The sequence below is a fragment of the Peromyscus californicus genome, unplaced genomic scaffold, assembly GCF_007827085.1.
Source record: "Peromyscus californicus insignis strain IS unplaced genomic scaffold, ASM782708v3 Scaffold_10__1_contigs__length_136768540, whole genome shotgun sequence".
In the NCBI taxonomy this organism is placed as follows: Eukaryota; Metazoa; Chordata; class Mammalia; order Rodentia; family Cricetidae; genus Peromyscus; species Peromyscus californicus.
Genome location: NW_026294391.1, coordinates 101,721,690 through 101,748,909, shown reverse-complemented (window position 1 = coordinate 101,748,909; position 27,220 = coordinate 101,721,690). Strand labels below are relative to the sequence as shown.

Below are 27,220 nucleotides of genomic sequence, written 5' to 3'. Positions count from 1 at the left end.
AGTCTTCTCACTGGGGACTTTCTCTGTCCTTGTTTTCATGTATTTGCTCATATATACAGGGTCAACGATTAAGGTGAGGATAGCACAATGTGACAATAGAGAAGACTATGTGTCTGAGTGAGGGTCTCTGTGGCTCCTGAGAAACTTTGTGATTTGTGGAGTAATAAAGATGACTCAGGATTTGTCACCTCTCTTTGTCCTTCAAACATGATATTTTCTCAATAATTGACACCCACAACTTACTGCTACCCAAAAAAAGACATGACATATATTGAATACACATCTCTTTGTTGATGAAAGAATAAGGTTTCATAGGCATTGGGAGCACTCGTCAGTGACACCAGAATATCCTGTCTTCATCCAGTGCCGAGACAAAATGATGCTTCAGGACTCCTCCAAAAGCTTTACTGCAAGGTGTTCTGCCTGTCAGCAGACTCACACTTGAGCATTTGAGACTGCTGAGTTTTCCTGTACTTGGCTCTTCTTCTCTTAAACCAACTCTGCAATAACATGGTGAAGGAGATGACTTTAGTATATTCAACAGTCCATATCACAACTGGAAAAAAAAATCTCTGTATGCCAGTGAGGCTTTAGACTAAATAGAACAATCTCATACATATGGGTTTTTACTTTAAAATTATTTTATGGAATATAGTTGATCATTTACCCTCCTGAACACTTCTCATATTCTCCATACCTCCTAACCCACCCAACTTCATTTCTCGTTCTCTCTCTCTCTCTCTCTCTCTCTCTCTCTCTCTCTCTCTCTCTCTCTCTCAAAAATAAGATAATGACAAAAAAACAAAAAACAAAACAAACTAAAAGACGACAACAAAACAAAACAAAAGAGACAAAAATTCTGCAGAAAACATGGAGTCAACCAGAACTATTCCTGGGTATGGGGCCTGCCCCAGAGTATGGTTGCTGTACCCAGTGACACTCCATGCAGAAAATTCATGTTCCCTTTACTATCAGGTATCAATTGCAAAGAGCTTCTTGGTTAGGGGTGCAACTTTGTGTCCACTTCCCCTTCTCAGTGCTGGAATTTTGTCTGGTTTAAACCCTTGCAGGTCTTGCGCCTGAAAGTGAGAGACTTTGTCCCAGGGCAAGACAACAAAAAGGTTCCTCCATTTTGTATTCTTGCTGAGGCCATTTCAGATTTAACTGGAATTTGATCTCCTTGTTGGAAAACTGAGGCAAAATTATCCAAATCTATTATTCTGGGTACCAGAGGTCAAGATGTCCTAGCTACCTAATCTTAGCTTCTGTTAAACTACCTGCTTGTGCAGAACACTCTGTCCAGCTAACCACTTAATTTGTCTTCTATTAAAACTGCTTGTTTCAAAGTACTTACTCTGCAAAGCCCCCCTGTAGCTGCCGAGTGTGATGCCAGGGTATTTTCTGCCTAAAAATCCCATGCTCTGTACCCTCGGAGCTACACCTAGATCCACAAATAGCTCGGATGTAATCCCAGACAGCTGGAATAAATACTTTCAATTGGCTATAAATTGTTTGAGTGGCCATCTCTGGTGGGCTACGGGTAAAATTTTGGAGGTCCCTCTGAGATCCCAGAGACTGGACACAGACACTTAGGTCTTTGGGACCCCCAGGAACAGTGAAGAATGCACCAGCTGGAGAGGACTCTTAGGGGATGTACTCGGCCTGAGACGGTCCAGGATCCCAAGAAAATCATCTCTGAGCCATTGCTGCTGAGCACTCTGGAGGCACCCAGTATTGGTCACCACCCAAAGAGAAACAAACAAAAAAGGTAAAACAGAAGTCATCTGGTCTTAACACCTCCAGAGGTAAGTTTGGTCTGTAAGGGGTGCCATCTGGTTAGGACACAAGAGGAGAGGTCAGGCTCGACCATAGATCCTGTGTCTGGGATCTGTGCAATATCACTGGATTGTTGATCTGCAGGTGTATGAATGTGTGGTGGCCACCCCTATTTGTCATTTGTCTTTTCTATGTGTCTCTCAGCATGACTGTGTCTCCCTGTGTGTTTCTGTCAGTTCTGTTGGCTGAAGAAACAGATTGAAAATGAAAGGGAGAGTAAGTCATCCCAAGACCACAGCTAGAGCTGCCCCTAGGCAGTGCACAATTTCCTGCAAGCTCATGGGCAATGCCAGGCAGCACTGTGGTGCCCCTGTTTCTGGCAGCAGCTGTGACTGTGCCTCGTGGCAGCTGGCTCCACTACTGCTGTGACTATCTGGGTGCTTCCAAGCCTCATCTGTAATCACCAGCTCCCATGTAATAACCAATGGCTTCCTCTGGTGCAAGACCCCTCACCTTGGCTTAAGACCTGTGTCTCCTCCTTGGAAACCAGAATCCTTTGGTCCTAACCAAGTAACTCGGAGAAACCCCAAACTTCTGCCTGTTCCCTCAGCTGGGAGACAGGAATAATTCCCAGAGCCAGGTGCTGGTTGCTCAGAGGAAGGAGAAAGTTGAAGGGACTCTAGCCAGCTTGAGCATGGCAAACATGGCTCTGGCAGGCCTTGTCCATCTCCCCATTCCCTCTGCCTTGCTAAAAACTGTTAGCTTACATTCCTAAAGCTAGCCACCAAGGTCTATTCCCTTATTTGGCAACTTCCTTCTCCTGACACTCACTACCAAGTTCTGTATCAAAGTATTGAAGTCCAGCAATCAAAATCCCCTTGAGCTTCCCTAATTAACATGTCTAATCAACATTAAACACCTTATCTTAACGTGAAGTTTCCCCTTTTACCTTTATAAACTGCCATTTTCCTATGGCCCATGTCTGCCTCCTCTCTATCCAGAGATAATCTTTTGTCGTCTCCCCCCCCACAAGTACCCTTTGCCCCTCTCCCTTGTTTCCTTCCCCTTCTCTCTCATCCTCTCTCTCCTGTCTTTGTCTCTTATTCCCTGCCCTTTGTCTCTCTGGGGCAAATAAATCTCCTTTGTGCTGAGAAGTTGGTCTTGGGGGTCTTGAGCCAATATTGGCCCCTTCAGAAGTAATTTTGCAGACCCATGTGTGGGGAGTGGTGGCACAAGGTTAATAGGTTTCAACTTATGGAAATCGCTCAGAAAGTTTACAGTAGCTGACATTGAAGCCAAAGACAAAGAGGGAAAAAAACTTTCCCATGAGGTGATCACTGCCCTTGGGGAAACAGACAAGAGAGAAAAATGGGAGAAATAGACCAGGAGAAGGGGTTCAGTATTTCACCAGCATCATTTGATGGGGCCCTGAGTGCAGATCCATTGGAGTTTAAAGGGAAAAATATCCATAAATCCCCCTGCTCCAGTGGGTAGATGGCCTCCTCATAGCTCTGTCCACTGATGAGGAATGTGGACAGCTAACAGAAGGCCATTTTCGAGGTCCTTCAAGCCCAGAGGTACAGAGTCTAAGCCAAGAAGGCTCAAACACCATGTTTAGATGTGCCACCTGTGCTCAGGTAAACTCCAAAGGGATCTGGGCTTGAGGAAGTGGGCCTGGAGAACATTGGGGGTTGGATGTTACTAAAATTTAGCCTACTATTTTTGGCTATAAATATTTGCTGGTGTTTGTAGACACCTTCCAAGGATGCATGGAGGCATACCACACCCAAACAGATTCTGCTCCAGTAATTACTAGGAAACTTCTTCAGGAACTAATTCCCAGGTTTGGACTGCGCCTAGCTTTGGGGTCTAGCGATGACCCGGCCTTCACAGCCAAAATGTCTCAAAATCTGAGAAAGGTATTAACTATTAATTGGAAGTTACATTGTGCATATATACCACAGAGTTCAGGTTAGTAAAAATAATGACTAGAACTCTAAAGGAGACTTTTGACCAAATAGGTCCTGAAAAACTGGTGAAAAATTGAGCCAATCGCAATAGAGAAGAGAGAGGGGAGAGAGAAAAGCTCAATGAATGGAAAGAAGACATAGATCAGGAAATTGGTATCGCTCTCTGATGACCTGGTCCCTATGGCTGACCACCTTACTGTCAGCATTAGCTGAACCATCGATTCTTGTCTTTATTGGGCTAATGGTGGAACCCTGCATGCTCAGCTGCATGGCCAACTGTGTCAAACAGAGAATAAACTCATTTAAGCTACTGGTCCCTAGAACCAACTATGCCCTCCTAGAACAGGATGAGTCAATGATTTGACTCATGCCTTTGATCCAGTGGGGAATGTGACAGGGCAAGACAGTGCAGTGGTTCCTCCATCTTGTATTATTGTTGAGGCCATTTCAGGTATAAATAGAATTTGATTTCTATGATGAAGAATCCCATGGAAAATTACTCAAATCTATTCTCGGGACCAAAGATCAAGAATGTTCTAGCTAACTTAGTTTCGGTTAAACTGCCTGTTTGTACAAAAACCCCACCACAGCTAACTGGTTATTTTAGCTTTCGTTAAACAGCTTGCTTCAAAGTGCTTACTTCTACAAAGGCCCTCTGCAGCTGCTGAGTGAGATTCTAGGACATGGTTTCTGACCTTAAAATCCGTGTGTTCTGGGCACTTGGGGCCACATCCAGGTGCCAGATACCTGAGTGTGGTCCTAACCAGCTGGAATAAAGACTGATCCAAAGCTGTTACCAAAGTCAATTCTAAATGAGAGGTCTTCATCAAACTCCTCCCCTCAAGGCTCAGGGATCTATACCCAAGTCGAAGCAGAAAGATTGGAAGATCCAGAGGTGGTGGATGACTCTAAGGAAACAAAAATCTATTTTCTGGACAAAAGGTCAAAAATAAAACTGAAATCAACACACTTCATCATTCACACTCTGTTTGCAGCCTGACTTCAAGACTTGTGGTGTCTTACACAAACAGTTAAATCCTAACTCCCTATGGTGCCTCCTCACAAGTGGCCAAGCTAAGAAAGGATAAAGGATACTGTGAGATTTATCACTTATGATAGTGGGATATCCACTTCCTACTTTCCCTAAACGTTCAGAAAACAATCTCTTTCATTCCCAATCTCCTCCTTCTCCTCCTCCTCCTCTTCCTCTTCCTCCTCTCCTCTTTCTCCCCCCAGCTTCTTCTCCTTCTATCCTGGTCTCTCACAAGCAGCCTTCTGTGTTTCTGGATCTCCTTTGGCATATATGTTTATCACACAATTCTTCCCTAGTAACATTTTAACCCCCATGCTTTCAGCTCACCATTCATGGATTGATGACTTCTTATTGCTCTAGCACTTTAAGGAGGTGGGGTGATTACAAGGAACCACACTTGCCCAAAGAGTGTGCAGAACCACATCCTATCCCCAGCTCAAAAAAAAAAATACCTCTCAAATTGCCTTGGAACAGGTAACACTACTCCAAGGTAGGCCTGCACAGAGCTGGGATATTGTCATTTATAGGGTTAGAGAAACAAGACCAATTCAGACAAATCATTTCGGTATCTTGGCACTCCCCTGCTTCCATGGAGTTTAGGTGATGGGGGAGGTTGCTGTCACCTATGGACTTCTTGCCCTCTTATGTTTTCTGGGCTTAGGACAAAGGCAATCTTCTCAATGAGAATTGCAGCATGAGGATATTGATGCCCTACTTCCTGCACGACATGAAGGGCATCCTGGACCCTGTTATTTTACCAGGACATTCAAAGACTTAAGGTTGAACCTCCACTCAGGAAGGTGATCTGCCAGAGTGGAGAACATTTAACAGAACTGCCTCCTCCTCAATACATTGTCTAGCTATGGAAATAGAGTCACAGTTACCTGTCAGATGTCACCATCCTCTCAGGCTCCTAGTGAATGAGGGTCCATTTTATTGGGAAGTTCTCAAACTGCACATTCGTGACTCCATGTACTTTCTCTCCCTGCCTATTATGTGGATGTATATTCTAAAGATTACCAACCAAAGGAAGCCCTACTTCCATCATGATGCCTCCATGAATTTAAATAAAGCCCCAGTGGCTGACTCATGTGGGCTCAAATTAAGTCAGAGTTCCCCGTTAGATTCCTAAAGCCTATCTATTACGTCTGTAAGAGGAAAGGGGAAATTTAGAAGTGAGGCTTTTGGAAAGTCACAATCAAGAGTGAGCAAACAGGAGACCATGGGTGTTTTCTCTTGTGTCTTGTGTCCACCTTCTCTCAGTAGCTGCAGTGCACCAGTCTCTAGAGCTGCAGTGCATCATCCTCTCTAGAGCTGCAGTGCATCATCCTCTCTAGAGCTGTAGTGTATCATCCTCTCTAGAGCTGCAGTGCATCATCCTCTCTCATCCTCTCTAGAGCTGCAGTGCACCAGTCTCTAGAGCTGTAGTGTATCATCCTCTCTAGAGCTGCAGTGCACCAGTCTCTAGAGCTGCAGTGTGTCAGTCTCTCTAGAGATGCAGTGCATCATCAACTCTAGAGTTGTAGTGCACCAGTCTCTAGAGCTGCAGTGTATCATCCTCTCTAGAGCTGCAGTGCATCATCCTCTCTAGAGCTGCAGTGTATCATCCTCTCTAGAGCTGCAGTGCATCAGTCTCTCTAGAGCTGCAGTGCATCAGCTCTCTAGAGCTGCAGTGCATTTATACCTAGAGCTGTAGTGCAGTGGCCTGTCAGCTCCGAGAGGGGAAAAATCCCTCACACCTTCAGCTTTTCTTTTCCTCTCACTCCTCCTCTCCATCTTGGGGAAAACCACTCTTCTTTCTTCCAACTTCTCCCACCTGAGCCTGGTCCTACTGTAGCTTATAGCTTGTGTTGTTAGGATGCATGCACTCAGGGGCCTGCTATTTGGGACTTCTGTTCTGGACAACCTACTGCAGGTAGGGCAGCATGCTTACGTCATGACTGCCCTGATGCATGCTGAAGTTAGCATTAACAGCACTCTGCGCTGCCTTTGTCCTTTCTGATTTGGCATGGAGTATTCAGTTTCTTTGGGCTCATGGCCTCAGCTTTTTATCTCATGAGCTAAACATTAGTCTTTACTGTCTGAAGGAAAGAAATTCGTTTGAAAATAAGATAGCTACAACCCTACCTTCAAGTGAGCTCTAGCCTTTCCAAATTTTCAAAAAACCTGTATCTTCAACACAGTCTCCTTTAAAGGAAAAGGTACCTTTTCTGTTTTCAAGTTATTCAACAGAAGACTTACTTGTCTGTGGTTTGGCAACCTTTACTTTTTATGTGGATGGTGTATGATGTGCATGTGTGTCCATGTGCACATGCACACTCCTGATTGCAAAGGACTGAGATCAGAGTCAAGCATCTTCCTAGCTTGTTCCCCACATGATTTATGGAGGCAGGTTCTGTCCCTGAACCTAAGCTCAGCAACTAAGCTAGTCTCAATCACCCTCAGGACCCATGGTCTGTGCCTCCTGAACCTGAGCTTATGATGCATGTGAGCTAACATACCTACTAAGCTTTTATGTGGGTGCTGAGGATCCAACTCATGTGGGAAGTACTTTATCCACTGAGCTCTTTCCTCAGCCCCAACCTGCATTTTGACTTTGCTATTTTCCCCTGATCACGTCCTCCTTATAAGATTAACTGAAATTAATTCAGTCTGACTCTTTTTTGTTTAGTTTGTTTGTTTGTTTGTTTTTTCGAGACAGGGTTTCTCTGTGTAGTTTTGGTGCCAGTCCTGGATCTCGCTCTGTAGACCAGGCTGGCCTTGAACTCACAGAGATCTGCCTGGCTCTGTCTCCCAAGTGCTGCGATTAAAGACATGTGCCACCACCTCCCGGCTTTCGTTTGTGTTTAATTTTAGCACAAACTTCCAAAGCTGTCATCCCTAGACCTCTCCAAACACTAATGAGACTATTTTGGCAATGTTTTAGATAACCTAAACACAGCATGGGAGAACATGAAAATTCGGCCTTGCTGTTGTCTACATCACCTTTCCACAAACTTACAAAGGTGGAGGGCCAACCACGTGGACTTTTAAAGTGTCTTCCCACATGACTCTTTGCAAAACTAAACACAGGTGAGTTTTTGAAAAAGTGTGTTTCTTGGAAGCATTTCTCCCTTGTCTCAATTAACTCATGCTTTTAAGTAAATGTATATTTGTTGCAACTGAACCCCTTTTTATCCCTGCTGCTTGCTACATCAATTAGAGGTCCCCAAGGTCATTTAGAGCCCTACTATGATCCTAGATGTAAGTGCCCTGAAATGACCTGAGTGTCTGGACTTCACTATTAATCACTGCAGACATTCCAGTAAACATTTATGTCTTCCTATATGCATGGCATTATAATATTCAATGCTGTCTATACATCTGATATCCACACACTGATTATAAGTAGTCTGCCTTTTCAGGTTTTTTTTCCAATTAAGAGATCATGCTGCCTCCAGTAATGGGAAAGGACCATAAGCTGCTGGGTGTTCATTCCATTTTTACCTCTGGAAAACTGCAAGACTCAATGCTTGGTTGCCATTATAAAACAGACAACAGCACCTCCCACCCATGATCACTTTTCATAATGGCTACAAGAAAATCAACCACAGCCTGAAGCAGAGTGTCCTACCCAAAGCCTTTTTAGATTTACTGACCCGCACTCTGGATTCTCCCAGGAACAAGCGCTTTGCAAGGTCCCTCCTGTGGAAAGAAGATGGAAAAGTGGAGCTGTTAGAGGAATACAGATTTCAGCTTGGCAAGATGAAGAGACTTCTGGAGATGGGTCACATACCAACACAAAAATATGTAAAGGTGGTGCTCTCTAAAGTATAAAAGTGGCTTTTCATTTATCTCTACTTTACTACAATAAATAAACGCATTAATTAATTAACACATGGGGGATATGTTATAGTAGTAGTGGGATTGCCTAGAAACCCCAAGGTCTTGAGTACAATTCCCATTACAAAAGGGGGAAAGGAAGCATGAAGAAGAAGAGGAGGAAGAAAACAAACATAAACAAAAAGAAAACTGAATGAAGGAATTGAGAGGCACCAACCAGTTTTTAGAATCAATCTATATCAATATTACATGGAAATATTGACTCTGACATGACAAATCCCTTCCCATCAATGAAACAGGTAAAGACCTCCATGCCTTGGGGCTCAAAGCAGATAGGGGCCACAGTGTGGAGAACACACCTCCAAATGAGAAGCTGAAAGATGGGAGGTGGGATTGGCTACTGAAACAAGCCACATACCTTGTGGCCTCATCAGGGTACTTAGTTTGTTCAAAAACTTCTTCCAGTTCACTCAGCTGCCTGGGTGTGAGACCCAACTGGATCCGTGGCCTTGTGCGCCGGAACTGTGGAACTCTGGCAGCAGCCAAGTTCTCCTGCTTCTCCAACTGTGGGTGTCCAGACCCTTGGTGGCTCCCATGGCTCTCATCTTTGATGTCATCACCAATGTAGTGGATCACATCATCCTTCTGGTCTGGGATGCCCTGGTTCTTTAGTTTGTCTGGACCATTTGGAGAACCTTCAAAGTTGCCATTTTCTGCTGCTACAGTGGTCTCTTGTTCATCCTCAAGGCTCACCTCGATCTCATTTTCCTCCTGCTTGTAGAAATCGGGGTCTACATGTTGGAATTGAAGAGCCATGGTGGACCTAAAAGAGAATAAGTAGCGTCACCTCTACAAATGTTCTGTGGATTGAATGGTATTGCAGTGCCTGGAGTTTTTGCAAGTTTCACATCTGTCTTTTTCATCCCATGATCCCTATAGGAGATATGTGGTCAATGGAAGTGGCTCTAGGTAGCATGTACAGAATGTACCCAACTTGGAATCCAACCAAGCCCATCAAAACCTCGAGAAGAAGGGACTTCAGGAGCAAGCAAGCTGTTGCAAGTACACAAGCAAGGACGAGGACAAGAATTTACACTGAGCACATGGCCCCTGAGTGAACCTCTGGAGAACTTCTAGCCTCTATATCTCACTGGGTGCACATTGCAGGAACTAGGAACTAAGTGCTCATGGTTATCTCAGTTTGTGTTTGTTCCAAATTTCTGTAAGGACACTGAAAACACAGCCAATCACTGTCCTCCATCAGCAGCAGTGGCATGTTTGTGGAGCCAGGTATGTGCAGCATTCTGGTGGACAAGACACTGCAAAAAAAAAATTGATGTCATCAGTGAAAAAAAATTCACATACTCCAGATTGTTGTAAAAAAATCTCCATCAGAGTAGTATAGTGTCCTGCCCAGTGCTTCTTGTGTCTGCAAATGCTGACACTGCATGGTTAAGTGCCCTTTTGTAGTGTCAATAAACCACTTAAGGTTGAGCGTGCATTGGAACAGTACCTGGGTTGATTAAACACCATATATGCATTAAGAAAATGAAAAGGAAAGAATGTCAGGCCCAGTTCCTTTCAAGGAGTTAATAGTCTCAAAGAAGTGTTTTCAGTGTACTGAGATGTTGGAAAATATCAAGAGGATCTCATTAAGAAAATGTAATCCTTCACCCAGCCACTGATAGAAACAGATGCAGTGACCCACAGCCAAACATTAAGTGGACCTCAGGGAATCCTGTGGAAGAGGTAGAGGAAGGATTATGGGAGCCAGAGGGGCCAAGGAAACCACAAGAAAACCCACAGAATCAACTAATCTGGGCTCATAGGTGCTCACAGAGACTGAATAGACAGCAAGAGAGCTTACATGGGTCTGAACTAGGCCCTCTGCACATATTTTACAGATGTATAGTTTGATCTTTTGTGGGGCTTCTAACGGTGGAAGCAGGGGCTGTCTCTGACTCTGTGACCTGCTTTTGGGACCCTTTCCTCCTACTAGATTGCCTTGTCTAGCCTTAACAGGAGAGTAGGTGCCTAGTCTCACTGCAACTTGATAAACTATGGCTGGTGGATACATAAGGGAGGCCTGTCCTTTTCTGAAGAGAAAAGAGGAGGAGTGAATGGGGGAAGAGAGAAGGTTAGTGGGAAGGTCTGGAAGGAGAGGAAGGAGGGAGGGGAAATGTGATTGGGCTGGGAAAATAATTAATATATTAATAAAAAAGAAAAACTAGAGTTCAATATTGCTTTTAAAAATTAATACTGAATTTACTAAAGTTACAGATTAAGAAACCTAAAAACATAATTCCTTTTTAAAAAGATGATTATTTGTTTGTGTGCACATGCTTCTGGGTGCCTACAGGGAGCACTGGAGGCCCTAAAGCTCAACTTATAGATAGGTGGTTGTGAGGACCTGAGGTCATGCTGGGAACTGGACTCTGGTCCTCTGAAAGAACAACAAAAGTTCTTAACCATTTAGCCATCTTCCAGTCCCCTCACACAAATGCAAACTTTTTCTTTCTTCCTTTCAGTTGTAGATTCCTAGAGTTTTGTGATATTAGGGCAGCAAGTAAGATGCCTAAGAAAGTTGTAGTGCAAATAATTTGACTTGCAAATGTGAAAATCAATGTCCTTAAATACAAAAGCCTTGTCAAATACCCATAGAGTTGGGAGCTGAGTAGATTAGGAATTCTTTTAATTGTTGAATTTATTTGTTATGTGTGTATGGACCAGTACCATGGAGTGCAGGCCACAGCACACGTTGGATGTGAGAAGACAACTTGGGAGAATCAATTCTCTCTTTCTACATGTGCATCCCAGGGATCAGGCTCAGGTAATCAGGCTTGTCAGCAAACACCTTTACCCACTGAAACATCACAGAAGTCCTCATGTCCCACACAAAGATTCATTTTTGTGTACAGGGGTATGGTCCAGGCAAAGTCCTGTAAAAGTATGCCTGCTCAAAATTATGAAACAACATTTAGAATGCCTTTGGATATTCAGCTTACTGGACTTTGAGTCCTACATAGACTACAGGGTCTCATAAATCCTAACAGTATTCCCCCCAGAACTCCTGACCCAAGTAAATCCCGTCAAATTCCTCCTAAGCATCCTATCAGGAGGAAGAGTAGAATATCCCTTCTGAAGAGAATACTATCTTTTCTGAAGCTGTATTAGACCCCTTTCAATGGATTGTGTGATTTTATAAAGATTAGTTCTTTGGTTGTTAGCAGGTTTGGGTAGTATAGAATAAGAAGCAGAGCCTCTGAGACTGCAACCTGCTAATGCTAGAAGCTGAGGTCTTCATGGTGATGCTGAACATAAAAAAACCCTGATATTTCCATCATGTGAGCATCAGCAGGACAGGACACAGTCACCTTCCCTTTCCACTCACTGCTAGGAAGTCCTTTGATTCTAACCCTCGAGGAGGAAGAGAGGAGGAAAAAAAGTAAGAATGAGCAGAAAAGGAATGGAAAAGGTATGCTGCTGTGAAGCAAGGTGATGATCAGTAGTGTAAGGGGGCACATGGGTGCCCAGGTCCAAATCCTGAGCTTTGTGTCTTAGGATCCTCGATGACTGTGTCTAATTCTCAGTTATGTTAGCCTCCTGTATTGCTGCTTCACCTATTCCTTTTGCCTCCTGGGAACATTTTACACTCAGCTGCTGTTGTGAAACACATTTTTTCTAGGGAAACAACACACGTTTACTCACTACAGAAAGGGATCCCCCCACAGACAGAAGTAACGATTGTACCAGTGTCCAACTAAGTGAACCAATGGATTTTACCAGAGTTACAGGAATACGGGCGAGGGGTTGCTTACAGGAGCAGAAATGACTCAAAGTCACCTTTGTCACCAAATCCTACCTCAGCTCGAGTGATGGCTCTCCAAATCTGGAAACCCGAAGCACTCTATATAGCCTGCAGGCAGAAAAACAGGTCACAGTCTTTCCAGGTGGCTGTTAGTCTGAGTCTCTCCCAGGCAGCTCAACTGGTCTTTGCTCCTTCTGAGCAGGTCTGCTGGTCTCTTCCCAGCTGCTCCACTGGTCTGAGAAAGACTCTCAGCACTCTTAACTATTTATATACTCTTGAGGAGGGCGGGGCCCACTGAATGAAGTCAGGTTCAGAAATTTCCTGAAGGTATTTCAGTTGTTTACTCCTTTCCCCCCACTGCCTGGACCTGAGGACCGAACCCAGGGCCTTGTGCTTGCTAGGCAAGCACTCTACCACTGAGTTAAATCCGCAATCCCTGTTTTTTTACTCCTTCTTAAGGAGCTTTTCTGTGGAATTGAATGTTTCAATCCAGGAGGAAACTGCTATACAACAGCTGTAAAAAGAATCAATGATAAAAATGTACACTTGAGCCTGTCATGCTCCCTGTTATACCCTCCCAGAGAAGGCACATAATACTTGGAAATTAATATGGCATCATAACTTTCAGCTACCTACTAATATAGTATAGTAGGCCACAAAAGAAACCCTATCATCTTCGTTAAAAATACATGTTTCTGACACATTTGGATATAACACAGCTTGTTGTTATTCCTGGGCAACAGATCAGTTTATATTTACAAAACAAGACTGACTATTGAGGGGCAGAAGAATGATACAGGAGTGGGGGTACACCCAGCCAGGTACACAGCAGGATCCCAGGCCACAGAACACTCAAGCTTGTGGAGAGGACATGCAACAGAGAGCATCAGGCTACACCACAGCTCAGAACACATGTGCCACCTGATACTTGAGAGTGCACATGCTGGGTGCTTTGTTGAATACAGATAAACTGGCCAAGGATTCAGAATTTCCCAAAAGGCCGTGTTTTAGGAATTTTGCTATCAGAGCTGTGGTATAGGGTGACTGCAATGCCACTGAGTCCATCTGACTTGGCTCAGAGGGAGCAGCCTTCTATAAGATTCTAAACCAGTGGTTCTCAACCTTCCTAATGCTTCAAACCTTTAATACAGTTCCTCATGTTGAGGTGACCCCACACACCATGAAATTATTTCATTGCTACTTCCTAAGTGTAATTTTGCTATTGTTATGAGTCGTAACAGAAATATCTGACATGCAGGATATCTGATAAGCAACCCCAAGCGGGTCACAACCCACAGGTTGAGAACCACTGTTCTAAACAAAGGTGACTGTAGACAGCACAGGGTCTGATGTGGGAAAGAAGCAGTATGGCAGGGTAGCACAGATGGAGAAGGGAAGGGTTTATGAGGCACACATTAAGTGGTTCAAGGCCAGAGAAAAAAGGATTGAAGATGACTAGAGAGAGGAGGAGGACAGAAACAGAGAACAGAACCTGGTATATCCAATGAGGTGACTTCCATATCCCAAATACTGCAATGAATGTTCAAGTAACCTTCATCAAAATTCTGTCAGAAAGTAGGGGTTCAAGAATAGGGTTCCATTCAGATGAGATCTTCACATGATGTCATATATCAGAAAGACCCATTTGTTACCAAGAAAAACCTTCCTAGCAAGGAATCTGGGAATAATGCCCACACAAGATGAAGCTAAAAAAAGTCTTTGCACCTAGGAGGAGTCTTTTCAAAGAAGCTCAGGACTCTAACCATCATTTAGAGTCAGTCTCAGAGTAGACTTAAACCTCAGGAGTTGAGTCCATCCTAACCAGTTTTCATAGAAGCTGCTTGAAGCAATGCTTCTGCAATATGATTCATAAGTAGATGTCAAGTATATAGGTCAGGAGTGAAGGCTCAACACTGAAGTATGAATACCTGGGGTCCCAGATGAGCGGTCCAGGAGCTAAGGGATGTCAATGTTACAGCATCACAACTACGAAAGGAAAACGTTTACTGAACTCTTCAACAGTACATAGGGAGACTGTTCCAGGGGAGCCTCAAGACAGCTATAGGGAAAGGAGCTAAGCTCAGATTCAGGTGTGGGCCACAGTCAAGACAGCTCGTAGTCAAGTCTCTTCTTTGGCCTAAACACTGACCTACCAGGTCTGTGGCCCTAACTGTGGAGGAGAAAGAAAATTTTAGTTACTTCTTCAGTGAATTTAGGGCCAAAACTGAGGTCACTGTCACTAAAATGAAGCCTGGTTGGGACTAGAGAGATGGCTCAGTGGTTAAGAGCACTTGGTGCTCTTGCAGAGGACCTGGGTTCAGATATCATTACCCACATGGTGGCCCACAACTATCCATAACCCCATTTCCAGGATATCTGATACCCTCTTGTATACATACATACATGCAGGTAAAAGAGTCATACACATAAGCTAAAATAAATAAATCTAATAAAATAAACAAATGGCAGCCTGGGAATGTGGCAATTCCCAGCTTCAGACCAGAGGGTAGAGTAGTGGATGGAAATCTACTCACTTAAATCCTTTGTAGGAAGGCGTAATTCTGGATGAATAAAGATAATAAGACTTTATCTAAGTCAGGTCAGGGTGCCCAGACTTCTGTTGGGTGTGTGCAAGGATGAGGATGCAGAGCAGACATCGGGAGTGCTAGGCTATGCAGGACAGCTCAACTGACTGAGCAGGAGCTTTGCTAAACTCGGACCAGGCAGACACAAAGTCCTAAGTTCAGAGTCTGGGCTCAGAGCTCAGGAGAGACTGGATGGCAGGCTCCTCCCCTCCATGACCTCAGGGTAGATAGCAGGGGAACAAAAGCATACTTCACAGTGAAAATAGACGAAAATTCCATGAGTCTGAGGTACCAGCCCTGTCTACTTGAGACAGGAGATATACGGGAAAGCCGCGGGACCACGACCCTTTGTGAATGGAGAGGAGAAGCTGAGAATGTAAAGGAGTAGGTTGAAGAAAGGGCTGCACCCTGGAAGGTGTGAAGGAAGGCACGGAAAGGGGCACAAGGCAGGCAGGGAGGCAAATGACAAGACTCAGAAGCTTGTTGTCAGAAGCATGAAATGAGCCAAGGAGTGAGGAATGAGGCCTGAGCACAGCCCTTTCTCGGGCCATTGAGCATGGCGCTTAACTCACAATGACACAGGGACTAGGAATACTTAGGGAAATGTTCTCTCAGCTCTGGAATCACAAGGTGAAAGCATGGAAGTCCCAGGGCTTCTGGACTGACCCCAAGAATCAAAGACCCTTTGTCAACACACTCAGGAGTCCCATAATACACTAAACTGAATTCAGAGGATTGGTGCAGACCCATGCTGGCCCTGTGCTTGCTGCTACAGTCTCTGAGAGTTCACAGGAGCTTTGCTCAGTTGATTTGGAGGGACTTGTTCCCCTGGTGTCCTTCATCCCCTCTGGCTCTTACACTCTTCCTGCCTCCTCTTCTCTGGGGTTCCCTGAGCCCTGAGGGGAGGGATTTGATGGAGACATCCTGTTTAGAGCTGAGCATGAGATGCACTGGATTGTTATAGGCAGCTTGATTGGGCTATTTAGAGAAATTCAGAAGTCAGAGGCTTCCATGCTGACAAAGGCTCTGGAAGCACTGTCCTAGTGCTGAGATTATGCTTTTCAGGGGAAGTAAACTGTAGTTACTGGTACACTGGTTTGTGAAGTTGAAGTAAAAGGATGTCAAACTCTGCAAGTAACTCAATGAACCCTGATGGTATCCCCGTCCTGTGCCATTGATGTTATCCCCATTTCATGGTTAAGGAAGCTGTGAACTAGGCATTTCATTTCATTCAGGGTCCCAAGATATACGGAGCTCAGGCTTTGGGATTTAGCTAAATAGAGATGACACCGCCCATCCTGTTTTCTTTTTTCTCAGCTGCTTCTTTCTTTACCTTCTGCTCTCTTCCCCCCTCTGAAATTATAATGCAGAGATCTCCTAGAAATTGTGTGGCAGTCAGTGAGAGGGAAAACTGCCCTCTGAGGCCCAAGTAAATATGTCAAGTGCCAAGCCGGGTGGTGGTGGTGCACACCTTTAATCCCAGAACTTGGGAGACAGAGTCAGGTGGATCTCTGTGAGTTTGAGGCCAGCCTGGATTACAGAGTGAGTTCCAGGAAAGGTGCAAAGCTACACAGAGAAACCCTGTCTCGAAAAACCAAAAAAGAAAACAAAAACAAAAACAAACAAACAAACAAAAAAAAACAAATGTCAAGTGCCTTTCCATGGCTCCACATCCACCATAAAGACCCCAGCTTCCTGCATTAGCGTGCTGCAGACTCAGGGTCTCTGTCTCTTTATCTACACTAACAAACCCATGGACAGCCAAGTAGTCAACTTTTAGAAACACACAAAATACATTGTAAGGCTTATGGGAATCTGTCAGGAAGAGGGTTACTGAGCCTTCCCCACTTTCGACGGTGGTTAACTCAGGCACCTATCATTTTTTATGAAAAGGTGTCATATGCCTTATTATGTGTCTACACCCACACACATGTACAAATACAAACAAGTGAACAATAATACATACACATAAAGAAAAAGAAAAATAAACCTTAAAAAATTGAACTGAATTTTTTTTTAAGATTTATTTATTTATTATGTATACAGTATTCTGCCTACATGTGTCCTTGCAGGCCAGAAGAGGGCACCAGATCTCATTATAGGTGGTTGTGAGCCACCATGTGGTTGCTGGGAATTGAACTCAGGACCTTTGGAAGAGCAGTCAGTGCTCTTAACCTCTGAGCCATCTCTCCAGCCCTGAACTGAATTTTTAATCCTGACCCTCCCCAAACTTCCAAGAGCAGGGAAAACCCTAGGGTTGTGTTAAGTGTCTGGAGAGAAGAGCAGAAACAAACATTTAGGAAGACTGTCTGGAGAGAAGAGCAGAAACAAACATTTAGGAAGACATTATGAAATTTTATATGTGATATAACAATAGGCCAATTTACTCTTTTTCTTGGGACATTTTTTCTGGATGATTTGTCCCTTTTCTTGAGATGTCCCATTTGTCCAGTATTCTTCAGATTCCTTAGCCTTCGTTCTCTTGAAAGACAAAAACAAAATCCCTTCTCCAAGCCTAACTTTGGGGAGGTCCCTTTTTGGCAAGTTACATCTGATTAAATGAAAAGGATTTGTTAGTGATATAAGTTAATTTTATTTGGATGATCATGCTGGTCGATGAACTATCACCTCTTCTAATTAAGAGGTCTCTCTTTTTCAATTGAACCTTTACTAATTTTGATGCTATCCACAGCTTATCTTCTCCTGTAGAAACAAAAGCAAAACCTCGTCCCCAATGTAACACATATCCTGGTTCCCATTCTGAGGTCAGCAATAAAGTATATAGGCTGATTTAACTCAGTAGTTTTTTCTATTATCCAATGTCACTCCACAGCTATTGTTCCTTTCTCATTAGCATTGAGAAAATTCAAAGTTAACAGAGCATTATGTAATCTATTTCTGGGTTTTTTTTGTTACCCCTTTCTGTTTATTTAGCATATCCTTTAGAGTTCTTTTTGATCTTTCTATGAGTGTTTGGCCTGTAGGATTATGTGGTATGCCTGTAATATGCTTTATATTGTAATAAGCAAAAATCTATTTCATTGTAACAAAGACATATGATGGAGCATTGTTAATTTTAATTTGTGCAGGTATACCCATGATGACCATAACTTCCAGCATATGCGTGATTACAGATTTAGCTTTTTCAGATCTCAGAGCAGTTGCCCATTGAAATCCTGAATAAGTATCAATAGTGTGGTGTACATATTTTAATTTTCCAAAATCTACAAAGTGAAACACATCCATCTGCCAGATTTCATTCCTCTGAGTACTCTTTGAGTTACATCCTGCTGGTAGTAGATTCTGATTGTTAAAAGAATAAGTAGGACATTTTCTTATAATTTCCTTGGCTTGTTGCCAGGTTACGGAAAAATTCTTTTTTAAACCTTTACTATTAACATGATGTTTTTTTAATGAAATTCTGAGACCTTGAGCACATTTCCTATCAATAGTTTATCAATCTCATCATTACCTTGTGCTAGAGGGCCTGGCAGACCCATATGGGATCAGATGTGAGTTATATGTAAGGGATGTTTCCTATTCCTGATTATATCATGTAACTGAATAAATAACAAAGATAATTCTGACTCATCAGGGGTAAATTCTGCAGTCTCAATATGTAATACCACTCTTTCAGCATACTGAGAGTCAGTAACTATGTTGAGAGGTTCCAAAAAATCCATTAATACCAACAGAATAGCATACAATTCTGATTTTTGAACTGAATTATAAGGACTTTGAACCACTTTACTTAAATTTTCTGAATTGTGACCTGCCTTTCCTTGTTTGTTTGCATCTGTATAAAATGTACAGGCTCCAGATATGGGTATTTCCCATACAATATGAGGCAGAATCCAATCAGTTCTCTTTATAAGTTGAATTCTATCACTTTTGGGATATTTGCTGTTAATCTCTCCCAAAAAATTACTGCAAGCTATTTGCCAAGGTTCACTTTCCACCCATAATTTTTCAATGTCATCCTTAGTTAAAGGCACTACAGTTTCTGCTGGGTCTATTCTTGCTAATTGACAAAGTCTCAATTTTCCCTTTAAAATCAAGTCAGAGATCTATTCCACATAAGTTTTTAATTTTTTACTCTGTTTATTTAGTAGAAATATCCATTCCAATATAATAGCTTCCCTCTGCATTAAAATTCCTGTAGGAGAATGCTTAGAGGGTAAAATAACCAAAATGCAATCAAGCTTTGGATCCACATGCTGTGGGATGTTCTGTATGGCAAATGTGTTGCTCTGATTGGTCAATAAATAAATCACTGATTGGCCAGTGGCCAGGCAGGAAGTATAGGCGGGACAAGGAGGAGAATAAAGCTGGGAAGTGGAAGGCTGAGTCAGAGACACTGCCAGCCGCCATGATGACAAGCAGCATGTGAAGATGCCGGTAAGCCACGAGCCATGTGGCAAGGTATAGATTAATGGAAATGGATTAATTTAAGCTGTAAGAACAGTTAGCAAGAAGCCTGCCACGGCCATACAGTTTGTAACCAATATAAGTCTCTGTGTTTACTTGGTTGGGTCTGAGGGGCTGTGGGACTGGCAGGTGAAAGAGATTTGTCCTGACTGTGGGCCAGGTAGGAAAACTCTAGCTACATCCACATGTCCTTCCTGTACTTTATTTTTCACCAAGGCCAATTCTCTCTCAGCTTCAGCAGATAATTCTTTTGGACTATTTAAGTCCTTGTCACCTTCTAAGGTTTTGAACAAATTACTCAATTCATAATTTTTTCCCCAGCAACAGTTTGTAGACGGGAAATGTCTCCAAGTAATCTTTGAAAGTCATTAAGAGTCCGTAATTGATCTTTCTTAATTTGTACCTTTTGGGGTCTAATTTTTTGTAGACCTATTTTCTATCCTAAGTAATTAATTAATTTGTAATTAATTAATTTGTAATCCTGAACAAGGCAAAATTTTCTTTACTTCTGGGAATCTGTCAGGAAGGGTGGTACTGACCCTCCCCACTTCCAACAGTGGCTAACTCAGGCACCTATTATTTTTCTGAAAAGCTGTCATATGCCATATGTCACATGTCAAATATTGTTTTAAACACTGCCTGAATATTTATGTATTTACCTTCCATTCAACAGAATAAGGGACTGTATCAACATCCTCAGTGATAAGAACTGAGGCAAATATTACATGTGGAATTTAACAGAGATTATAAATTTATTATAATCTGAGGTAATTATGTCTCAAGCAGATCATTTTTCTTTTTAGAGGAGGGGATGTCTTTTGTTTGGTTTTCAACAGTGTTATTAACTAGAATTATATTCAAATTCAGTCCCAAGATGTTGATGTTGAGCTTGAAGAGGAATGGCTAGCCAGCATTCAATGTACTAACAGGCACTCTTGAACTAGCAGCCACTAAGCTGATCATGTCCACTTAGTTCTAAGCCCATTCTCTGAGCAGCAGTAGTAGGTGGAGGGTGAGGTCCACAGAAATTTTCTACATGTTCACACAAGGGTCCTGTGGTCTGTGTGTTCCCACCTTTCTCTCATACTCTATTCCCCAATTATCTTGCAATGCTACACAATTCACTTTCAGTGTCATTTCTACAACCTAGAAGGAACAGGCAGCATGCACATGCACGCAGATGCAAGCTAAAACTCATTCTACACGCATGCCCTGGAAGCAAGGTTTAACTTCACACGACCTTTCACAACCCTGCTCACAATGGCTCCCTAGTTCCTCATCTTTTGGGCCACACCCACCATTTGTGCAACAAAGCAAATACCACCTACCTCAGCAAGAGGTCAAAAAGCCCAGAGCAGTCAGTCAGGGCGGGAAAAGCCTATAGCGCCCATCTGGAGAGGAGCGTGTTGACGTCAACCTTGAGGAACATGGAGAAGTGTGGAGCATGCGCAGAAGGACACGTTGACGTCACCCTTTCCTCAGGCCTCTCTTGATTCCTCATCAGTAGTAGACATGACCGAACAATAGGCCTTGAGTGTCGTCATTCCTGGGGCCCCACTTCTCTCTGTGGTTTCGGCCCACTACTAGTCATGGCCCGCAAGGTCCATTGGCAATATATATACGTTGTGAGGAATGAGAATGGTGAGGAGATAGCTGAGGTCTCCACCTTAGAGGCTGCCTTGGCCATGGTGGGTGGCAACCCTAGTGGAGGTGACGCAGGCTGCGTAATGGAACTAAATAACGGGGTCCGCCAGGTCCCTGAGAGCCAAAACAACTCTGAGGAGGGCAGTAGGGACCCGAACGCCTCTTCCTTGGAGCCTCACCAGGAGGAGCCAAGGCCCTCAGCCGAGGCTGTGATTCGGATTCCGAGGCGCCGTTCATCACGAAGGCGACAGCGAACCACATTGAAGTTCACACTGGGGCAGGTCGAGGAAATGGAAAAATTGTTCAAAGAAACCCAGTACCCAGATGCGCTTGCCAGGTATGTGTCTTGCACCAGGAGCTATCCCCAACCTCCCTGTTGTCTCAGGTTGAGGTGTCCTTTTGTTCCAGGCCCTGGTTTCCTATCATCCCTCCCTAAGCCACTGCTGTCTTCTCCCTTGGTGGTGGGTACAGGAGGGGGCCTTGTGTCCAGGTCAAGGTCAGTATTAGCGTGTAGGGTTGATCTGAAACAAGTATACATAGTTAACACCACTCATTTTGAGTCATATCTTAATTTCTGTAAAATATAGAGACATGAGTATAGTGTGTCAAAATACTCACTAGTGTAAAATTCACCAGTGTTAAGGATTTACACTTTGTTGGGTGACCTCCTGACCAGAAGTCTCGTCATCTTTTCAGGGACTGTGTACCTATCCATCAACTCCTTTCAGTTTCCCTTTCCCTTCCCCTGGTGCTGTTTTTTAATTAGTACAATTTGCTCAGCATACACTTTGGCATTTATTTTTAGTTTTTAATAGTGTGTTAAAATTTTTCATCTCTATTGTTTAGAAACTTTTGTAAGAGGTAAAACCATTTCAAAAGCAAGACTAGTTCTGAGAATGAAAGTTAAATGGGGGATGTGAGGGAGGATAGCAATATTAAAAAAGCAGAGAAATCATTTATGACTTTGCATTTCATGGAAAACACTGCATGCTAACATTTGTGGTTTCCTTTCCACAGGAAAGAACTTGCACAAGCTTTGAATATTCCTGAAGTCAAAGTGAAGGTCAGTAAATCCAAGCAAAGACATTGAACAGTCAATCTACAGCCTTCCTCAGGTCTTGGGAAGCCTTGTCCTAGGCACTTTTTTTATTCAAAATTTTTTTCATTTTACATACCAACCACAGTTCCCCCTCCTTCCCCATCTCCTGCTCTCATCCCCACCCCACCCCACTCCCACATCCACTCCTGATAGGGGGTAAGGCCTCCATTGTGAGTCAACAAACCTGGTACATTCAGTTGGGGCAGGACCAAGTCCCTCCCTGCTGCTCTAGAGAGGCTGATGCACTGCAACTGTAGAGAGGCTGATGAACTGAAGCTCTAGAGAGTCTGATGCACTGCAGCTCTAGAGAGGCTGATGCATTGCATCTCTAGAGAGGCTGTTGCACTGCAGCTCTATTGAGGCTGATGCACTGTGGCTCTAGAGAGGCTGGTGCACTGCAGCTCCAGATAGACTGATACACTGCAACTCTAGAGGCTGATGCACTGCAGCTCTAGAAATGCTGATGCACTGCAACTCTAGAGAGGCTGATGCACTGCAACTGTAGAGAGGCTGATGCACTGAAGCTCTAGAGAGGCTGATGCCCTGCAGCTCTAGAGGCTGATGCACTATAGCTCTATTCAGGGTGATGCACTGCAGCTCTAGAGGCTGATACATTGCAGCTCTAGAGAGGCTGATGCACTGAAACTCTAGAGATTCTGGTGCACTGCAGATCTAGAGAGACTGATGCACTATAGCTCTAGATAAGTTGATGCACGATAGCTCTAGAAATGCTGATGCACTGCAGCTCTAGACATGCTGATACACTATAGCTCTAGAGAGGCTGATGCACTGCAACTGTAGAGAGGCTAATGCACTGCAGTTCTAGTGAGGATGGTGCACTGCAGCTCTAGAGGCTGATGCACTATAGCTCTAGAGAGGCTGATACACTGCAGCTCTAGAAAGCTGATGCACTGGAGAATGATGCACTGCAGTTCTAGAGAGAATGATGCACTGCAGCTCTAGAGAGGCTGATGCACTGCAGCTTTAGAAATGCTGATGCACTGCAGCTCTAGAGAGGATGATGCATTGATGCTTTAGAAATGCTGATGCACTGCAGCTCTTGAGAGGCTGATGCATTGCAACTGTAGAGAGGCTGATGAACTGAAGCTCTAGAGAGGCTGATGCACTGCAGCTCTAGAGAGGCTGATGCATTGCATCTCTAGAGAGGCTGATGCACTGCAGCTCTAGAGAGGCTGGTGCACTGCAGCTCTAGAGAGGCTGGTGCACTACAGCTCTAGATAGGCTGATGCACTGCAGCTCTCGAGAGGCTGGTGCACTGCAGCTCTCGAGAGGCTGGTGCACTGCAGCTCTCAAGAGACTGATGCACTATAGCTCTAGAGAGGCTGATGCACTGCAGCTCTAGAAAGACTGATGCACTGCAACTGTAGAGAGGCTGATGAACTGCAGCCCTAGAGAGGCTGATGCACTGCAGTTCTAGAGAGGCTGGTGCACTGCAGCTCTAGAGAGGTTGATGCACTATAGCTCTAGAGAGGCTGATGCACTGCAGCTCTAGAGAGGCTGGTGCACTGCAGTTATAGAGAGAATGTTGCACTGCAGCCCTAGAGAGGCTGGTGCACTGCAGTTCTAGAGAGAATGTTGCACTGCAGCTCTAGAGACTGATGCACTGCAGATCTAGAGAGTCGAATGCATTGCAGCTCTAGAGGCTGATGCACTATAGCTCCAGAGAGGCTGATACATTGCAGTTCTAGAAGCTGATGCACTGGAGAATGATGCACTGCAGCTCTAGAGAGAATGATACACTGCAGCTCTAGAGAGGCTGATGCACTGCAGCTTTAGAAATGCTCATGCACTGCAGCTCTAGAGAGGCTGGTGCACTGCAGCTCTAGAGAGGCTGGTGCACTGCAGCTCTAGAGAGGGTGGTGCACTGCAGCTCTCGAGAGACTGATGCGCTATAGCTCTAGAGAGGTTGATGCACTGCAGCTCTAGAGAGGATGATGCACTGCAGGTCTAGAGAGGATGATGCACTGCAGCTCTAGAAATGCTGATGCAATGCCGCTCTAGAAATGCTGATGCAATGCAGCTCTAGAGAGGCTGATGCACTGCAACTGTAGAGAGGCTGATGAACTGCAGCTCTAGAGAGGCTGGTGCACTGCAGTTATAGAGAGAATGTTGCACTGCAGCCTTAGAGAGGCTTGTGCACTTCAGTTCTAGAGAGAATGTTACACTGCAGCTCTAGAGACTGATGCACTGCAGATCTAGAGAGTCGAATGCACTGCAGCTCTAGAGGCTGATACACTATAGCTCTAGAGAGGCTGATACATTGCAGTTCTAGAAGCTGATGCACTGGAGAATGATGCACTGCAGCTCTAGAGAGAATGATGCACTGCAGCTTTAGAAATGCTCATGCACTGCAGCTCTAGAGAGGCTGGTGCACTGCAGCTCTAGAGAGGCTGGTGAACTGCAGCTCTAGAGAGACTGATGTACTATAGCTCTAGAGAGGCTGGTGCACTGCAGCTCTAGAGAGGGTGGTGCACTGCAGCTCTCGAGAGACTGATGCACTATAGCTCTAGAGAGGCTGATGCACTGCAGGTCTAGAGAGGCTGATGCACTACAGCTCTAGAAATGCTGATTCAATGCAGCTCTAGAGAGGCTGATGCACTGCAACTGTAGAGAGGCTGGTGAACTGCAGCTCTAGAGAGTCTGATGTACTGCAGTTCTAGAGAGGCTGGTGCACTGTAGCTCTAGAGAGGTTGATGCACTGCAGCTCTAGAGGCTGATTCACTGGAGAATGATGCACTGCAGCTCTAGAGAGAATGATGGACTGCAGCTCTAGAGAGGCTGATGCACTGCAGCTCTAGAGAGACTGGTGCACTGCAGTTCTAGAGAGAATGTTGCACTGCAGCTCTAGCGAGCCTGATGCACTGCAGCTCTAGAGAGACTGATGAACTACAGCTCTAGAGACTGGTGCACTGCAGCTACAGAGAGAAGGTGGACACAAGACACAAGAGAAAACATCCATGGTCTCCTGTTTGCACACTCTTAATTGTGACTTTCCAAAAGCCTCATTTCTGATTTCCCCTTTCCTCTTACAAACGTAATAGATAGGCTTTAGGAATCAAACACAGGGAACTCTTAATGTGAGCACACATGAGTCAGCCACTGGGACTTTCTTTGAGTTCATGGAGGCATCATGATGGAAGTAGGGCTTCCTTTGTTTGGTCTTCTTTAGACTATACATCCACATAATAGGCAGGGAAAGAAAGGACATGGAGGCACAAATGTACAGTTTGAGAACTTCCCAATAAAATGGACCCTCATTCACTAGGAGCCTGAGAGGATGGTGACATTTAACAGTTAACTGTGACTGTATTTCCATAGCTAGACAATATTTAGGAAGAACTGATTCATGACTACTTTCCCCACACTGTTGTGGACCATCTTACTCTTTGCCTTTTGAAGAATGATGGGCTTTAGATGTCCTGATGAAGATGTCCTAGTGTGCCCTCTGTGCTGGACAGGATTCTAGAAATATAGCTGAATCAGAGATATTATTCTTCGTCCTCATCATGGAGAACTTTGTATAACATGAAAGAATATACTGTTCAGATTTACTGTGAACATATACTGTTCATGAAAGAACATATTCTGTTCAGATTAACCATGGGTGGAAGTTACCCTTTCTGCTGAACTCCTGGAGATGGCAAAGGTTTCAGTGTCCTGTATGTCATTTAGGTTAAATTTGTCAACTTTCACAAACACTGGAGGCTGCGATGTCAAACCATTGCCCATGCCTTCTTTGCCTACCACCTGTTTGCTCTCCTGAAATTTCAAGCACCAACAATCCCATTGGCACTCTTGAAGGCTATTTTCTTTCTAAAAATCTTTCACAGTTGTTTCTGTTGATTACTTCATAGTGAAGATTGCTTTTGCAAATAGAAAGCTGTTCCCGTCCACAGGCCTTTAAAATGTGCTAACATTTGGTGATCTACAATCTCTGCCCAAACAAGAGGAATGGATCACTAGTGAGGAGGGTATTCTACAGCTGATGGAAAAATGTCAGAATGCAGACTTTCCTTTACCCAGTTACCGTATATTGAATTAATATCAAGGAACTGGAACATGTTGTAATCTAAGCTTTCCATCCAATAGAAAAGAAACCACTGAAGTGTCTATACTGCTGGAAAAAGACAAAATCATGGCCTGTTACAGAAGTTGACACACAGCTGGTATTTGCTTTTATGAGCTGAATCGAAAGTCAGTGTTATGTGCCTTAAAGTGGTTTTTATCTCTTGGCTCTGGGGTGGAAGCCAATGCTAACTCCAATCCTGCCTTCCTCTAATTTTAGACATGGTTCGTCCATCGGAGAGCAGAAGAGAGGAAGAGTCAGAGGCGTGTCGTAGTACAGAGCACACCTCCTCGTATTGAAAAGGTCCTTCTCATTATCGATAGGGACGACTATCCTTAGAGTGCAATCTTAGTTCAGGAGCTAGAGGGAAATCTGGTGACACCTGTACTCAATGTCCAGCTTCACTAAAATTCAGCACTCATGTTAACAATAAAATCATGAATTTCCAAGTTATTTAATTTCATATGCTTTCTGGGGTTTTGTAGTATACAGATGTACACTCTTCAGGAAATGCCATTTAAACAAAATGACAAGTTTTGTTTTTTGGGGTGACATTTCTAAGTCATGAGTATTGCTTGCATAGATGACTATTGCCTATACATGGGAATTGTGAAACAGTGGATCACTTAAGCCTTTTTGATTCAAGCTCACTTGATCCTTTGAGCAAGGGATTCAGTAGTAACCCTGCAAATGGGGAATCTAAGGAGAAGGTGGGCACAGAAAGTATTGATGCTGATGATTACTTTTTATTTGGGGAGGGGTCACAACAATTCTTTTTTCTTTTAATGAAAATAGATTTTTCTGTCACATAATAATCCTGATTATGGTTTCCCTTCCCCCTACTCCTCCCAGTTCCTCCCCACTTACCCTCCCATCTGGATATATCCCCCTTTCTGTCTCTCACTAGAAAACAGCTCAGGTGGGTGGAAGCCACCCCCAGGCCAGCCTGGGTCCTCAAGATCAGGGCT

General features: G+C 43.9%; 2 protein-coding genes across 2 annotated transcripts; one reads left to right on the top strand and one right to left on the bottom strand.

The window, feature by feature from the left end:
- Positions 1-404: 404 nt before the first annotated feature.
- LOC128115798 (rhox homeobox family member 1-like) lies at positions 405-9,417 on the bottom strand. The gene is made up of 3 exons (XM_052746873.1): positions 9,020-9,417; positions 8,418-8,463; positions 405-500 (listed from the first exon to the last, which is right to left on the bottom strand). Exons 1-3 carry the CDS (start codon positions 9,415-9,417, stop codon positions 405-407), a joined length of 540 nt encoding a protein of 179 aa, XP_052602833.1.
- Positions 9,418-21,011: 11,594 nt separating this feature from the next.
- On the top strand, positions 21,012-26,591 carry LOC128117582 (homeobox protein Rhox13-like). The gene is made up of 3 exons (XM_052749592.1): positions 21,012-21,403; positions 22,084-22,129; positions 26,472-26,591. The coding sequence occupies exons 1-3, from the start codon at positions 21,012-21,014 to the stop codon at positions 26,589-26,591; spliced, it is 558 nt and encodes a 185-aa protein (XP_052605552.1).
- Positions 26,592-27,220: the final 629 nt, after the last annotated feature.